General features: G+C 49.9%; 1 protein-coding gene across 1 annotated transcript in view; it reads right to left on the bottom strand.

Moving 5' to 3' along the window:
* LOC119098905 (alpha-2 adrenergic receptor-like) overlaps window positions 1-14,725 on the bottom strand; it is a 61,180-nt gene extending 46,455 nt beyond the window's left edge. Inside the window, exon 1 of the mRNA XM_037221948.1 lies at window positions 14,071-14,725. Coding sequence (XP_037077843.1) covers window positions 14,071-14,667 — 597 coding nt within the window. The 5' untranslated portion in view covers window positions 14,668-14,725. The remainder of the gene's footprint in view (window positions 1-14,070) is intronic.
* Between the last annotated feature and the right edge of the window lie 1,597 nt (window positions 14,726-16,322).

Genomic DNA, 16,322 nt, shown 5'->3' with positions numbered 1-16,322 from the left:
TTTAAAAACGCGGCGTGGAGCTGAAATCAGACTATGTGTAGCAAATAACGAAGCACGAGCAAAAAGGCCACCACCTTTTGTATTCCGCGGAATGCACCTAGACGTTGATAAAAAGGTCACTAGCCCGGGAATAAGCGGAAGACAAATGTGCGAAGACCGACGTGCTCGCTGATGAAAAGCGAGAGTTACGCTGCATTAGTTATTAAGATCAGGAATCTGTTGTGTTACACGATTAGAAAAAGTTAGGAAGCGAAGGGGTGTAGCCAAGAGCAAAACTAGTGGATGTGTGCAAAACACATTCGTGTGCTGCATGATTAGTTGATGCCATTGACATGCCTGAGTGTATAAACCGACTTAAAACTGTGAATGGCATGCCTTGAACCGCATAAGCAAGAAGAAAAGAGTGATGATGAAGACAAAAACTGACATCACCACAACCGAAAGCCATTATGCACTGTCAGTGTCAGTGACCACACATTCCATTATGCACTGTCAGTGACCGCTCTTGACTTTCATAGAGTCAGATACCGAAATCCATTGCTTCATAAAAAAACACCTCTTGGCGTCATCCACCTAGTGGTCACACGGGGTGGACCGAGCTTTGTGTCGGTCGGACCGCCGCCTTCACACCAGCGGACCCTCCAAGCGACTGCCAGAGCCAGGCGACTGCCAGAGCCGCGTGGCGCACGCGCCGCGTCATTAGTGCAGATTTTCATCACGGGCGGGCTCTGACGGCCGCGCCGGATTACGGACACGAACAGCTGGCGCCATTCTTCGGAGCCGGTGCCGGGCCGGGCCATCTGTTTCAGGGGCTCGTTTTAATTGTTGGGCGGTTATTTTTGGCGAATACCATCGGTTCCAAATGCCAACGTGGTATGGGTGCATGAAATCAGATCAACATTCATAGGCTAAGAATACCGATGAGGCTGGCATGCCTAAGCAGCGGCTTGCCCAGCGCCGTACGTCACGCACTGCTCAACGGCGGCGCGATTTGGCGGGCGCAGCTCAGGCTTGGAAAATGTGCCAGCAAATATCGCCGCCGAAATTCTTTACACGACTCAATGTGGCCAGCATTTCGACTGCCCATTTGCACTAATGGCGTGAAGCCGTTAGTCATTTACAATCATGTGTACCAGCTATCATTGCTTTGTTGCAAAACGCAACGCAACATTGAGGGTAGGTTGATGTGACCGCTAATACGAGAATATTCAATAAGGAACACAACAAGCCACATTTCGATCCAGGCATGCTTATCAAGTTGCATTATCAATGGTCCAAAACGGGTGTTCATTATCAACAAGCTGTCTCCAGAGTACGTATAACATGGGTGGGCTGTCACAATTCGGCACATTGAGGTGCTGTTGTAAGATGGACAATGGAGAACTATGCCTCGTTTTCAGATTTAATCTGAACGTTTTGAATGGATGGATTCCTGGGATCAGAGCTTACGCTGAGCAGCGCTTGCTGCTTGAGCCCTGGCCCCTGCCATCCGATCGAGTAATTCCAGGTTAACGGTAGAATTTGGTGACGAACGTCTAACATACCGCAATGCTTGTGGCGGTTCGTCCTGCCTTCTGACGTCACCTGACCTTAAGCGCGGCCGCCGCCACCGGCCGCAGGTCATACATGTCCAGGGCTATAGCGAGTGCCGAAAGCGACTCGGCCGATCCCGCCACCGGTGGGTGGATCGGAAAGCAGGCGTTTTAACCAACTGAGCTATCGGGACAGATTATGTTGTGTGAGATGGCTGGCATACCCTCGCCCTTGCTTACTCTAAAACAACCGAAAGAAGATGAAAGGTATGGACATTTGTTGCCAAGAATTGCATCACTTCATAACTGTTACCGGTGAGGCTCCAGACCAAGGTGCCTCAACTTTATTCATTCAAGTAAAGCCAGTTGCCTCACTTTGCTTACTCGCTTAGGCTGCCTTGCCCGAACTACGTAAAATTCAACTCCGGCAGCCCGGCCCCGTCTAGCCGGTCGTGCTGTCAGAACGCCGGTACTTTTGTAACCACTGATTACAGCCCATGCAGCTTTCAACAACATAGACGAGAATTATGTAAGCATCGTTGCGGTGTTGTGCACTGATACGGAAGCTTCTGGATCAGGCAGACGTTTCCCACAATATCGTCACATCACCCCCATCCCTCGACCTATTCGAATAACATGGAGACAAAATTCAAACTCCAAACAGTCTGGACAGCCTGGGTTCAAGCCGGGTCCAAATCTGACGGCCCATCAGTATGGGCTAACAGATTCTGGCAAGAGAACCGAAGCACGCGCTCCCCTGCGCCACAATGACCCGTCCGTGTTTGGGGTGTTTCTAAGGATTTAATTTAATTACCAGAGCTGCTGAAAATATGAAACCAATTGGGCGGTGTAGGTTGAAGCGCCGACTACAACGCGTCAATGGATCTCAAAATCGTCAAAACATTATAAGTAACAATGAAATGCTACCCATTCAGTAACAATGCACACGGTAACAATATTCAGTAGCAATGCACACGGTAACAATATTCAGTAACAATGCACACGGTAACAATATTCAGGAGCAACGCACACAACACACAGCAGCTATGCATACTACGCATTCCATCGCATCACCTAGCCGGCATAATTTAACAGGCACCATGCAGCTCCAGTTGAAACCTCTTATGTGGAAACATGTAAAGAATGCTTACTGATTCATTGCAATTCCGCCGAACACGGAGACGACCACCGCACCGCTGGCCGGAATTTGGCGCGATCTTTTCGCGCGTAAGGTTCCGCCAGTCCGGTACGCCCGCGGAGCCGCGTACTGCGCGACGGACCCACCCAGCCGCCTCCGCCCCATCATCAGGGCCGGTCGCGAGCGCGGCGGCCCATCCCAGGTGGTGATCGACCCCGCTGGCATTTCACGCCGCTCTCCGGCAGTTCCAGAGGGGTCGGAGTCCCGCCTCGGTGACCGCCTCCATGACGTGAGAGGCGTGGACGGCTCCCGACCGATGGCCGCCTAGCGCCGTCCGCGTCAATTCGCCACTCAAGTTGACCGCCGAAATTGAGCTCCATTCCCAAGGCATCGTGCTCAAGTTGGTCAGTAACCCCGCGACGCCGGTGCTCCGCGTCACCAACTTGTTAAAAGGTTTCCGCTTCAGCCCTTGTATCGCAGCGGGAGTTTGTGGCCATGCCCCAGGACTTCTGCGAGATAAGAGGTCCGACCCTGAAGGCTCCGGCGCAGAAGCCGCCTTGGATACAGCAGCCAGTCACAAACGGATTAGGATTGACGAGTGGCCTCTTCCGGTTTTTCCAAGACGGAGGCCTTTTTCTGCAAAAATAAAAAACACATGATTTGTGTTCCTGGTATTGTAATTATCACCCCTTATATCTAGTTTCTCGTATTTTACAAGCAATGCACAATTTTAGCAGTATTACTGTCAGGGGGTTATAAGCGTCTCTTCAGGTTTCCGGGCCATCTATCTAAATCGCTTAAGATAGCATTTAAATTTCGTGACATTTCCTGATCATCCTTTTGCACAAGCTCTCCAGAGTGGGTGAGGGTGAAGGAGTAGGCTGTAGAAACTCGCTGTATTTCCATAAGTCGATGCCAGTATGAAATTCATTACGCGTTTCAAGACGGGAAGAGTCGGATCTTTAAAGTGACGTATTCAGGTGATACTTGATGCAAGATAGCAGTGGCATTTCGATAACAGAAAGGGATCCAGGCACCGAGAGTGGTTGGCACCACCTTCATAGATATATGGTCGAAGGTCAAGAAAACCACATATATGTGTTAACTGCTTGTACAAATTTAATACACTCGCAGGATATCACAACTTAGTCTTAGCCTTGTAAAATGTTGAATTATAAGCAATTCTTAAGTCACCCTAAATTCGGTACATGTATTAATATGTGATTAAAAACAAGCGTTAAGTCATAAGTGTTCAAAAGCTCTGATGACGGCAGGGAAATACGAGGTATTACCCACAGATTTGCGCGTCAGAGCTTAGCATGCTCTTTGGTAGGGGAGGAAGGGAATGCACCGCCCTTCCACCGGAGCTTGTATGTGTCCAATTCATGCTATGCCATATAATTGGCAAAGGCCCCGTTTTTCAATATCCACATTGTGACAAAACGCCCAAACGATGTTCTGCAACGACTTTTTAGCTTTGTGTGCATGATGTATCGTTTTCCCAGTGGTTCTGAAGATATTAAGGTTTAAAATAAGGTACGTCGTCTGTGCTCAGGACTCCATGGAGTCAACTCCTGAAAATGTGTTGATTTTCCGTTTTTACACACTGTTTCCAACGATTTTGGCCTAATTGGTTTTTGATGAAAGGCAAGCTTATTTTTGTTTCATTCATCAAATACTCTGTTTTTCTCTCAGGAAAGTAGTCATGCTCCCAGCGATCAGCTGCTTCCCAAAGAAGACAAGTTGTGTGTCATATAGAACGTGATTGTGAGCTCCTATTCTGACAATTATCGATCTTAGACCAGGAGGTACTAGCTAAACGCCGATGTCAAGGAAACATTGGCTACGCTGGCAATCTCGATATTTCAGGCTGTGGTCGTGGTGACGACGCTCGTTACCATGAAAACAGTTTGAAATATCGTATTTTGTCCATGCAGCTAATGTTTCCTTGGTAACGTCATTTAGCTAGTGCCTCCGTGCATCATGAAGGTCGGCTGTTGTCCAAATTAAATCGTTGAAACACCAGCAGCTGAAGACATTTCTTGTTTACATTTGGTATAGAACCCTTTCCTCAATTTTTACTGAAGCCTACCAAACATATTTCGGGCTCAACCAGTATTGGGAGCACGAGCTAGTATTTAGTGGAGATGGGGCAGGGCCGCCAGAAAAATAGAAATTGACCTGCCCGCGTGACATAACTACCTAAGTGAGGTGAGTGTTCCAAGAACGGTGCTGCTAACAATTCGGATTTTTGACCAGCGCTTTGGCTACACTGGCCATTTGAGGACAGAGAGGCGTCCACGTCAGCTGAGGCTTGTATTCATATACAATGTATTTGATAAACTGCAGTTCCTCATCATGATGAAGGAAAGGAAAAACATGCGGTACAGTAAATGCCATATTCCAACCAGTCACATGACACGGACAACACAGCCAAATAAGGAAGCTGTGTTTGGCGCGCTCGATCCAAGTCATATGTGTCTCAGTGGCGTCTTGCCAGACGATACCACAGAATCATAAAATGGCTCGTATTTTCAAATCCTCATACTACAACCATGCAAAGACCAGCCAAGCTTTCGTGTTTGCAAACACGCAGAAAGGTGGAAAGCACTGATTTCATTAAGATGATAACACTTCGAATAGTGATAATCATCATGTGCAGATCCCACAGCTCAATTAATCACCTAAAAACTGAGTGCTTGTCAGGCCTTATTAATTTTAGCTAGTAAAATTGAATTTGCGATTAAAAACTGAAACTATAGCATATCTTTAAGGGCATGAAATAATGCTTCTTTTGTGAATCTTGAGCTTTTTTAAGTTCACCAACTCCCACAACTTTGCCAGCATACTCCCCAAATGCCCCGCCAAGTTTTGCGCCCGCTCTGTACAGGTACATTGGCACAAATGGTTCTGCTTTGTTTCGAAACTTTGTTTCTCCTTCAATATGTTTGATAACGCTTAAGCAAAGAACATCCTTTTCATACCCAGAATTAATAATTTCATAAATGATGTAATACATAATCATAAAATCGTACATAATATAAGTTAACTCCTCTATCTAGCCTTTTCGCAAATAATATTTTTTTGTACTGAGAATAACCAATTTTCCGTCCCGAATCATTTCTGGAAAGATAAAGTTTACTCCCAGTGCGGTCGTGCGAGAAAGCCTCAATTGGCCGACATCTGGTGGCATGTTCATGCACCAGACATGGACATAACGGCGTAAGGCTCGTGACGAGAATGTTTTCGCTTCGCTACTTTCATCGGGTTGCGAACAGCGTGGCCGTTAAGGAAGCACTCGTCAGGACCATACGCTTTCCCTGCCTCGAGTTTGGGGGTTCTCGGTCAGCAAACATCAGTTTTTTTCCCGGGAAGCAGAACAGTGCACGCAACATGCTATGAGCGCGTGCAGCATGTCTATCTCAGTTCGAGAGCTGTTTGAGGTGCCGTTTTATCGGATATGCCCTGTCGTAAACACGTTCGGCCTTACGCACCGCGGTGTGTTCGCTGTATTTCGTGCTGCCTGACAGACTCCTGATAAACATGTGAGGGTGTAGGTATTGTACGCATATCATCAACCTCCTGTCCCTAGTCCTGGCCCGACAATATCATTCGAGATCAGGAATATCCCCCGCGGACTCCCGCCACATCAGGATGGTTTATCCATGTGAACAAATCAATAACAAAGTAGATGAAATACCTCGCGTAAAGATATAAAGTATTTACGTTGTGACCCACGTTATACGCGCGCTCTTTTCAGGGCTGTCACATGGACCACCCTTGTTTTCCTTTGTGACAGCTTGAGTGTGGAACTGGGAAGGATGGCCTGCCGCGTGCCAATCATGGATTGACGAATGCGGTGGGGCTGGCAATATCGGGCGGGGTTGGCGCAGCAGCTGTCTCACGTGTTTATCAAAAATTGTGTGGTGTGTTACACCAATTATTAAATTTTTATCATTTTTATGTTTCAGAGTTGTAATTACATGGACGCTACGCTCTAGACCAAACAAATGCAAGCCATGGTAGCTATCATTGACATAGCGTGTGGCCTACCGTTCATGAATCGTGCTGACTCGGCATTAGTATGTTTTCCCAACGCCTGCTGCGGATTTCTTTGGAACCCTGTCTACTGCGGTATGGCTTTGTCAAACTATATCAGGTAAGCAAGCTTCGTTGTTTTTTATCGACTGTCGTTTCCATGTACCGATTTATTTTATGGAATTATGTTTCGCGAAGTTTTTTAGTGAAGATACACGGTATGGTCTTAATTTTCCCGTTTAAGTCAGGCACTTATATACATTGTTTCCCAAAATAAGTCCATGGGACGGCCCACCTAAACTTCAGCTCAGTCTGTTAGGCTCAGTATATAAGACTGAGTGAAGGCTGAGCTAACAAGGATGATTAAATAAGGGTGCGTATCGGCTGGAAGTAAAAAGGTCAGTAAAGCTGAGCAAGTCTCTGCCAAACCGTATCAATAATGCTATTATATAGCGACGGTTTCCGACAGGAATGATGTGCGTCAATAGTATGGACATGAAGGCTCCCTTCGACAATGTAATCTACCTTTCGCGTGTTAATTTATATTATCCAGTTTCTCAAAGGCGCCATTGTCTGTCGAAGCACCCCGAGCATTCCACACATCCAACAATGCTGAGTCTCACCCCTTATTCAAAAAGTGAACTACGTGAACAGTGAAATACAAAGCTCCCGGCTTTAAGCTTAGAATCCACTTCTTTAAAAAGGCCAGGAATTCCCCCATAGTGACATTTTGCTCTTCCACACTTCAACCCATTGTTCTTCAATCACACCAGGACTCTTTAAATGCAAAACTAAGACATTCCTTTGTATTTCGTATTCTTTCAAAACTTCTACATGAATCTGCTGCTGCATCAACCCACACATTAAGTACAGCCATAAACGGCAAGACTGCCGCATTCGTTTTCATAATAAGCCCTGGGACCAACCGTCGTCGGTGCGTCGGTCACGCGTGACACGCAGCAGCACGTGGAAACCAGGTCAGCATCGGCCCGTAAGCCCAGCCCGGTCGAACTGTACACCATTCTGAGTGGCAGCGTTGCGTGGCGTGCAAACGTGCTGCATATTTCATCATCGAGTCCGTCAAGTGGGCTGCGGGGGTGGGTGATACCGACCCTCCCGCGTCACTTTGCTGATGAGCCTGCGTGTGTTTGTGTTTCTTATATTTCATCAGAACCTTACGGCTTCCGCGGCCACGGGGCGGCGACTATCCTCTGTTGAGGTTATTATTTCATCGTAATTTACTTCGCGCGGAGAGGATTACTGCGCCCCAAATGAACGCTCTTAGCGTGCTCATGCGCTGCCAGGTATTGTTCCGGGAATACCATCCATCCCGTATTTTACCCCACGCGCTGAGTTACACCGTGCGGACGCGTCGTCGGCGCGTGGTGCGCCGCGGCATCCCCTGCGACAGCTGCGTCACGCGCGCTGAGACAGAGCGTGCGGACGCGTCGTCGCCGCGTGGTGCGCCACGGCATCCCCTGCGACTGCTGCGTCACGCCCGCAGGCGTACCGCTCAGACGAGCGCAGCCACCGGGACCGACGGGCCGGTACGCCGGTCCCGGCCGTCCTTCCCCAAGCCAGGGGAATGTCCCTCCATGTGCGCCAACCGCGCCAGCGGGCGACCCGCCGGTGCGTGTAGCGACGACAGGACGGGCTGTGGCCTTCAGCCGGTCTTGTATTTAGCCGAGCCGCGCATGCCGGCGGCACGCCAGCTATGCCACGCCTTCTTCGGTTTGAGCCACGGTGAAAAAATAAGCGCGGAATGATGCGGCGCCAGGGCGTAATGCAAACCGGTCGGCGCCTGTGCATCGGGCAGGATGCTTATCGAATCGCCAGCCCCAAATGCTGTACACAGTCTGGTTAGTCGTGTTTTTCAGCGTAAACTAGCATCAAATAGCGAGAACATATTTGAGTATCTCATAGGAAGAGTGTAATCCATTTACATTTTGCGTGCACAAGACAAAGGTCCCATTTCTCGTCCGTTTCCCATCATACCTCTGGTATGTGGGCAAGCCCTCTGCGACAGCGTGCCTTGTTCAGACATTGCCGCACAAGCCTCCATATCTTGTTCTTCACAGTACACAGACATTCACAAGATTAGAGCCTTCCTCTTGTCAACGTCCGCGACAACACGACCGGCTCGACCTTGACCCTGCCGGCGCCCGGCGACGGCTCCGCGAGGACGGCGAATAGCTGACCGCCGGAGCGTCTCGAAAGTTTGCGTCGCCAGCAGTCGTGCCCCGCCCCAGGCCACCTGTTGATTCCCATTCTGATGGCCGATTGTCACAGGCCGGGGCAGCCCCCCGCCGGTGCCAGCTTGTTAGGCCGCCAGGCGACGCGCTCATGCGTGCAGGGGTCGTGACGTCAGCGTTAGTCAGCTGTCGCCGGCAGCAGAACCGGGCGTCGGCGCCGTTTGGCGGGGTTGTACCTCATTAACACGGCCGTTCGGGCGCGGCGGCTGAAGCGTTTGGCGACGTCACGAAATGCTTGTGGGGCTTGATCGCTGACATGTCGAGCCGGCACGGCTTGCCGGTCTAGGCAATTTCAGCAGTTGGTGATAAGACAGTGATCGTTCGATTTGCCATCAGCGCACAGCCGCCGGCGCGACCCAGGCGCTTAATGGCCATAATGCAGCGTCCATATTGCGTTAAAGGAGGACGTCCATCAGCTTGCCCGAGAAGTTGACGAGAAGCCTAAGTGGTTTGAAAACCCCATCGCCGGTGTCCGAGCTGTAAAAGATCAGCAGTCTTTCGTTGGAGTTCGGCAGAGAGAAGTACGTCATTAGAGGCGAACGAAAGCCCGAAATGGTAGGGTCAACTCCATTTAAACAACTATTTGCGTGCATCATCGCGAAATTATCCTAAACATAAAAACTGACCCGATCGCGACTCCACCGACTCTCCAGCCACCCCGTTCCGACTGTCCTTGATCTCTTTTCCCCATGTTTCATGACTACTCTGCATATGCCATGCATATCTCGCGTGACGTGATACAGGTTCGAAGCTTCTCTATATATTTTAAACACTGCACGGTTTGCTTTACAACGGCAGGGGCAGGGACCCTCACATACACATGTATATATATATATATATATATATATATATATATATATATATATATATATATGCGTGAGTGAGTGAGTGTGCGTGTGTTGTGTGTGCGTGTGTGTGCGTGTGTTTGTGTGAGTGTGTGATTGTGTATGTGTGTATGCGTGTGTATTTGTGTGTGTGTGTGTGTGTGTGTGTGTGTGTGTGTGTGTGTGTGTGTGTGTGTGTGTGTGTGTGTGTGTGTGTGTGTGTGTGTGTGTGTGTGTCGTTATATTGCTCAAGCATGAAACGAAAATATTTTGTTTAAAAAAGCAGGAGGAACAGCATCGGTGTACTAGTTTGGTGACCACACGATAATGGTGCGCCGGTCTAAGGTGTTAAAATCCGCCCAATTTTGGACTCATATTGCGTTGATGTAGGTAACCTTCTCGTTTATTGGGCAATACAATTTAGGAATATCTTTCCGACAGAGTTGATAGCATTTAAAGTGATTGATTAGAATGATGGAAACTAGGAAACATGCCCGATTAATTTCAGTTAATCATGCGTTATCGATTCAGCGTGGCTTTCTGTTTATTTACAGGCACCACGATAGTTTGTGTCCCTAACCGTGTCGGCCAAAATGTCCACCTAATTCTTAAAGAACTGTAGTTTTTATGCGCAGCAAGTTCTCCTTTGAAGGCGTACAAAAGCCTTTTACACTAGATCCTGTATTATGATTACATTCTGAGCTCACACGACTCCCATTTGTGGCCATGTAGGACCCCTTATGGTATGCTGACCCAGGCCGGCACGCGGTCATATCAGTCGAAGTACAGCAAACAATCCAAAACGAGACAGGAAGCTGCGATTTGCTGCGTGCAGAAAAACAAAAGTCGCGCTTATCTTCCCTTATGATGGCATCATTCCTCATGACGCTATGGCGCCAGAGCTTATGATGCCAAGATTAAATCAGCATCGGTTTTTTCGCCAGAATGTGACACGCTTGATAACCTGATAAGCATTAAAAATTCAATAGACCAGGCTGGAATTGTACGTACTGTCTTTCAGAATCTCGGGGGATGCCGCTTGTAACTCCCCAGCCAATTGCAGGTTAAAGAGGGTGTTGATATAACAATTAAAAGAATTAAGATACATTTTGGATTTTAAAAAAATATGTTGGAATGTCATAGATGCCCTGAACATTTTCACAGGATGAATATGCAACGTTTTACATGCTACCTGACCTAGACGCTGAAGTAAAAGAAGCATGTAGATCGCCTTTACCCCTGTAGTTACTTTTTTAGTACTTATGTACCTAAGTACTTTGTATATACTTATGTATGTACTTATGTACTTAGTCAATGCAGCGATACCAGAAGAAAAACTCTTTGTGGTCTTTCTTCTTCGCTCTCCACTTCGTCGCTTTTTAGCGTCGTCGCTTTTTAGCATAACTTAAATGAATACGAAGTGAAGTAAATAGTCTACGCTCATATCAGAAAATGATCGGAAAAACAAGTATATCTCTCATGCCCAGATCCAGTGCTCATGTTAGATTTAATGACGGATTCGTGTGGAGGGTGTCCAGCCGGTCCATGGAGTTAGCTGAGCCAGACCATGCGCACGACAGCTAAGACGTCAGCGAGAGCAGCGGGATGAAGGATTCAAACGACACAAAACGGATGCTAGGCAATCGAATGTTTGTTTTATTCCATTCACATGCGACGGAGGCTGACGCACGAAACCGTAATACATCGCCCTGTTACGAATGTGATAAACCTAGTGGTGGGTGAAACTGTGCGTCACCAGACGCCATCGGCCCCAATTGGAAGTGAGAAAATTAGCTGCGTTGTAGTACTACCACACGACAGCGTACACCAGACATCAGACTTGAACAAGCACGCTTTTTCCAATCAAGGTATATTAGCGTCATGGCCCTTATCATGCCTTCGCAGCCATTGGGTGCAAGCTTGTGAGCTGGTCAGGCCGCTCGTCAGTAAACACGAGGGCGTATCGTCAGCATTGGCGTCATCGCCCGTATCACTACGAGGGCGTGTCGATAGCTGATGCGTCGCCGTTCCCACGGGACAAGGCCACGCGGCCCGCCCCCACCCAGCAGTAATCTAGGTCTTGCCGTGCGGTTTGCATAACATCATGCTGTTGATTCAGCGTCACGGACCGCGTTACTGAAGTGATGCTGAGAATAGAGTGTGTTTGCAGCGCATCGTTTGTTGTGCAGGCATTTGGCCACTGACACCGGCGCCCAAGTGGTCCTAATGGTGTATAATTTGCACGGCGGGTTATTCCAATGATGTCGCGTGATCTATAGCGTGCTTATCGCGCCGTACCGCGGCGATCTCGTGGCGCGGGGGCATGGCAAAGGCTTGCGCTCCTCGTCAGCAGCATATTACACCATAGCTGGATGTTAGGTCTGCGAGGTGAATCATTACGCTCCTCCTGCTTCTGGTAAGCGCCTTGCGACAAGAATAGCGTGCGAATCCCCTCTTGCCATTGGTACAACAGGTAGTATACAGAGAATTGGATGGAGTGCGCCACGGGGATGGAATGAAACACTCGCTGGGGATATGGGAGCAGATCGGGACCCCTTGATGCGTGTATCACGCACAAGTGCTTGCTCGCCATGATGATGGCATACTTTATGACGTTTTCATCTTGACGGAGGCTATTGTTACTAGCGTTCGGCAAGAGGAATGTCATTCACATCGCTGGAAATTAATCAGAATCGATCGTGACCACAAACGGTCAGATCTCGTAATAAGACAAGTAGACCACTTCCAAGAACAAGTCGAATGGGCAACACAGAAGGCTGCATCGTTGCTACAGAGCCCAGCAAAAAGTCATGGGCATGGGGAATGCGTTTCGCTCTGTCTGTATACCTTTAAAGTAAGACGATATATTTGCATGCAACGTAAAATGCTACAAAAATGTTCAATGACATGGATTCTTTCGGTGACCGGCTCTTTCAAAGAAGTATGCTGAAATTATGGATGCGCTTCAAGCCATTCATGCTCGCAAACATAAACAAAGGTGGCACTTTTCGCGTGGACCCCTCCGACAATGGAAGTTGCAGTGCCTGTCCGGGTTTGTTTACATTTAGCGCCCCGCGGCTGGCTCGCGGCACACCAATCAATTGCGAAAGTGCTAAAGCGCCGGAGGGAGCCCCTGGTCGTGCTGACCTCATCATGAACGTCGATATTTGGTGCTGAACTTTGGAAACTGGGGAGGGATGGCGTAATACGATTGCTGACAACCAAAATTTCCGCCCTGGGGGGCTGGCAGAATATAAACGGCCACGCTGTGGGTCAGGAGACGTCAGAGTGCAGGAAGGACCATGTCGAATATTCCGGTACGATGATCTCCGGCACAAAATCCTGCCGTTTACGTAGAATGTCGCGAGCGAATGGCCGAGTCAGAGCTCAAACAAATACTGCTTAGATTAGGTTCTGATTTCAAATACCTATTCACTTGAAAGGCTTGGGGTAAATATAAAATAAAAATAGGTTCAAGGGACTGTTCACTGCTGCGCATTAAAACTCAAAGTACTGAATGATGTACGGAAGTTGGCCGCGCTCCATAAGCACGCAATTCACAGCTACTGAAGTGCACTTAAATTCACAGTTGTAACCGCGTAGAAGTGAACAATTCCCTGGCATGTACTCGCGAAGTAAGATTACGCATTACGCCTTCTCCTCTATCGTCAGCCTTTAGTTGCCTGCCATCGAATTCAACAACGGTTGAGCAGGCCGTCCCCTGAAAGCATCCCATGTATGTGTGTGTCATGTATGTGCATCCCATGGTATGTGTCACACATTGCTGTTGGAACAGCAGGGAAAAGCCGACTGACCGGACGGGATCACGCCAATGCAACATTCTGTCGGACTTTACCCATTTGCTTTGCTTCCCAAAAACTTCCGATGACCAAATTAATTAGATGGCCAAATTAATTATTGACTGAAGAACACATGCCCTCAGGAAGAAAGGTGCACCATCGACTTGGGTAGACATAATTACTGCGGAAAATTAGTTGCATTGTGAAGTTGAGTCCCGCAGACTGACCCTCGGCCCTCGGACTGACCTACAGACTAACAGACTGACCCTCGGCCGAGAGGTGCCTGGGTCACAGGCGCGCGTCGCCAGACGACGTGCAGTGCCAACCTACCCGGCGAGCAGCTGCCCCACAACAGACCTCGGTCCTAGGACTGGTGACCTCGACCGCGGAGCACGGGAGCACGGGAGCACTGACCTCCCACTGCGGGAACTGGTCCTAGGACTGGTGACCTCGACCGTGTGAGCACGGGGGGACGGGAGCACTGACCTCACACTGCGGGAACTGGGCGCGCGGCCGCGTCTTCTTCCAACCGAGCAGAGGCGGGATGCAGATGAGGGCGCTGAAGAGCCAGACGAAGGCGATCATGAGCGCGGCGCGCCGCGGCGTGCGGCTCTTCAGGTAGTCGACCGCCTGCGTGATGGACCAGTACCGGTCCAGGCTGATGAGGCAGATGTTGTTGATGGAGCTGGTGCAGACCAGCACGTCGATGGCAGCGTGCAGGCTGCACCAGAGCTCGCCGAAGATCCAGTAGCCCATCAGCTCCTTGGCCAGCGAAAACGGCATAATGACCAGGCCTACCAGAAAGTCCGCCACGGCCAGCGAGGCGATGAACCAGTTCTGGATACCCTTCAGCGCCTTCTCAGTGGCGATGGCGATGATGACCAGCATGTTGCCCACCACCACCACCACCATGATGAGCGTCACTGCAATCGCAGTCAGCACGATGCGCGGCGTCGAATAGCCGCTGGGATGAATAGCGTCTCCCCACGAGTACATCACGAACGTCACGTTGCTGGCGTTGCCGGCGTCGTCGGGCGCTGGCAGCGCGGCCGTGGTGGCTTCCGCTGTGCCGTTGAGCGCCATGGCGTCGCGCTCACCGCCGCGGCTCCGGGGCACCGGCGGCGCGTGGCCGGTCAGCGTTCTGCCCCAAGGCCCGGCACTGGAAGCTGCCGAGCGAGCTGGCTGCACGCACCCGCGGCTGGGCTGGGGTAGCGGGGTCCCGCGGCCGCGATAACGCTGATGTCACCCGCCGGCCGGCTCAGCGCGTCAGCCTGTTGCGTCGGTGCCGGCCACGCTCGCCGCGCGCCCTCGTCGCCCCGCCGTCGGCCGCCGTCTGCCGCGCTGTCGGCTCCGACGGCCGACGGCCGACGGCGCCGACGGAGCGCCGGTGCGCAGCAGGCCAGCCAGCCAGACGCACCGGCGACCCGTGGGCAGTCACGCCGCGCTGTCCGCCTCGCGGCCCGTGGTATATTATTCAGTGCCAGTGCATGGGCTTTGTGGCGTGGGCTAGGGAATCAACAATCATTGGCGTGGGAGTCGCGGTGTCTGTCTGACTTTGCCTTCATCATTAGTCGAGTTGACGGGCAAATAAGCCCACGGAAATTAAAACTGAAATTGATGTGAGGACAGGCTACTGGCATTGCCACACTTTGTTCGTCTATAGTAGACTAGAGGTAGACTGTAGTAGGTAGAGCAGACTGCTGCTGGACCGATGGAAGAGGGCCTTTTGGTCCGCGATAGCTCACGGAGGACCGTGAAGCCACCCGCACGGTTTTGTACTACCATGGTAATTGTGATGCGTTTAGAACGTACTAGGGGCTTCTAGATGCCCAAAGCAGAGGCACGTACCTTGAAGATGGATTCGGGGCTTCCGATATGATTTCAGAGTGTGTCGTCTTGACCTTTCTGTCCCAGTGTGATAAACGACCTCTAATAATTGCATTTATAGGGCTCATCGTGACGCTATTCGTGAAGCAAACGCCGGGCTGCCGTATTTCAGTTCAAACCATCCAGAATCAAGTTATTCACTAGAAGGCATGCTTACTCAGTGACTGGCAGGTAACGAACCTGTGCTTTATTAACTTCAGAATCAGCATCTACCCCAGAGTCCTCTTCATTGGGAATGGCAAAACTTGGCTGGAATTCAGTAACAAATATTCTATCGGATGCACGAGAGGACAGATTCTTCCCACGTGATACTGCAATGTCATGAATCTGAATCTGAGCAAAGGATAAACCTTACCTTTTCCAATAAAGCACTTATAATCATAAATGAAGTTGCAGGATTTACCCATGACATGCAGATGTAAGTTTGACAAATAGCAACAAGCTATGCTCCAGAGTAAAACACTTTTCCGGGCTCACGGAAAAAACAACGAGTCCGTCCCCGACCGTTGCCCAGCACGCAACACGCGTAATGTCAGTAATTTTACAGTATGCGGAGTGGTATGATTCGCTTACAGTGAGGATGTTTGTGTCACCCCGCCTCATCCACTACCGGAACGGAGTGCTGTTTTGCTCTGCAGTTTCAGCGTTATTGCTGTTGAGTCCCCTCAATTCGCCCAGTATTGAGTCAGTAGCAGGAAGCTGTGTCCGGGTCTCGCTCAACGGCCGAGGGACATTCTGGGCTTCGTTCACAGCAGTGAGTATATTCGAACAACACCTTGACGGAGCACTGCTAACTGCAGCCTGTCTGTCTGCAGCTTGATGACAGCTGCAGCGCACGACAAAAAGCGCAG

This window comes from Pollicipes pollicipes, unplaced genomic scaffold (genome assembly GCF_011947565.3).
Source record: "Pollicipes pollicipes isolate AB1234 unplaced genomic scaffold, Ppol_2.1 Scaffold_4740;HRSCAF=5597_pilon_pilon_pilon, whole genome shotgun sequence".
In the NCBI taxonomy this organism is placed as follows: Eukaryota; Metazoa; Arthropoda; class Thecostraca; order Pollicipedomorpha; family Pollicipedidae; genus Pollicipes; species Pollicipes pollicipes.
The sequence above is the reverse complement of the archived record's forward strand: the minus strand, read 5'-3'. Positions and strand labels throughout refer to the sequence as shown.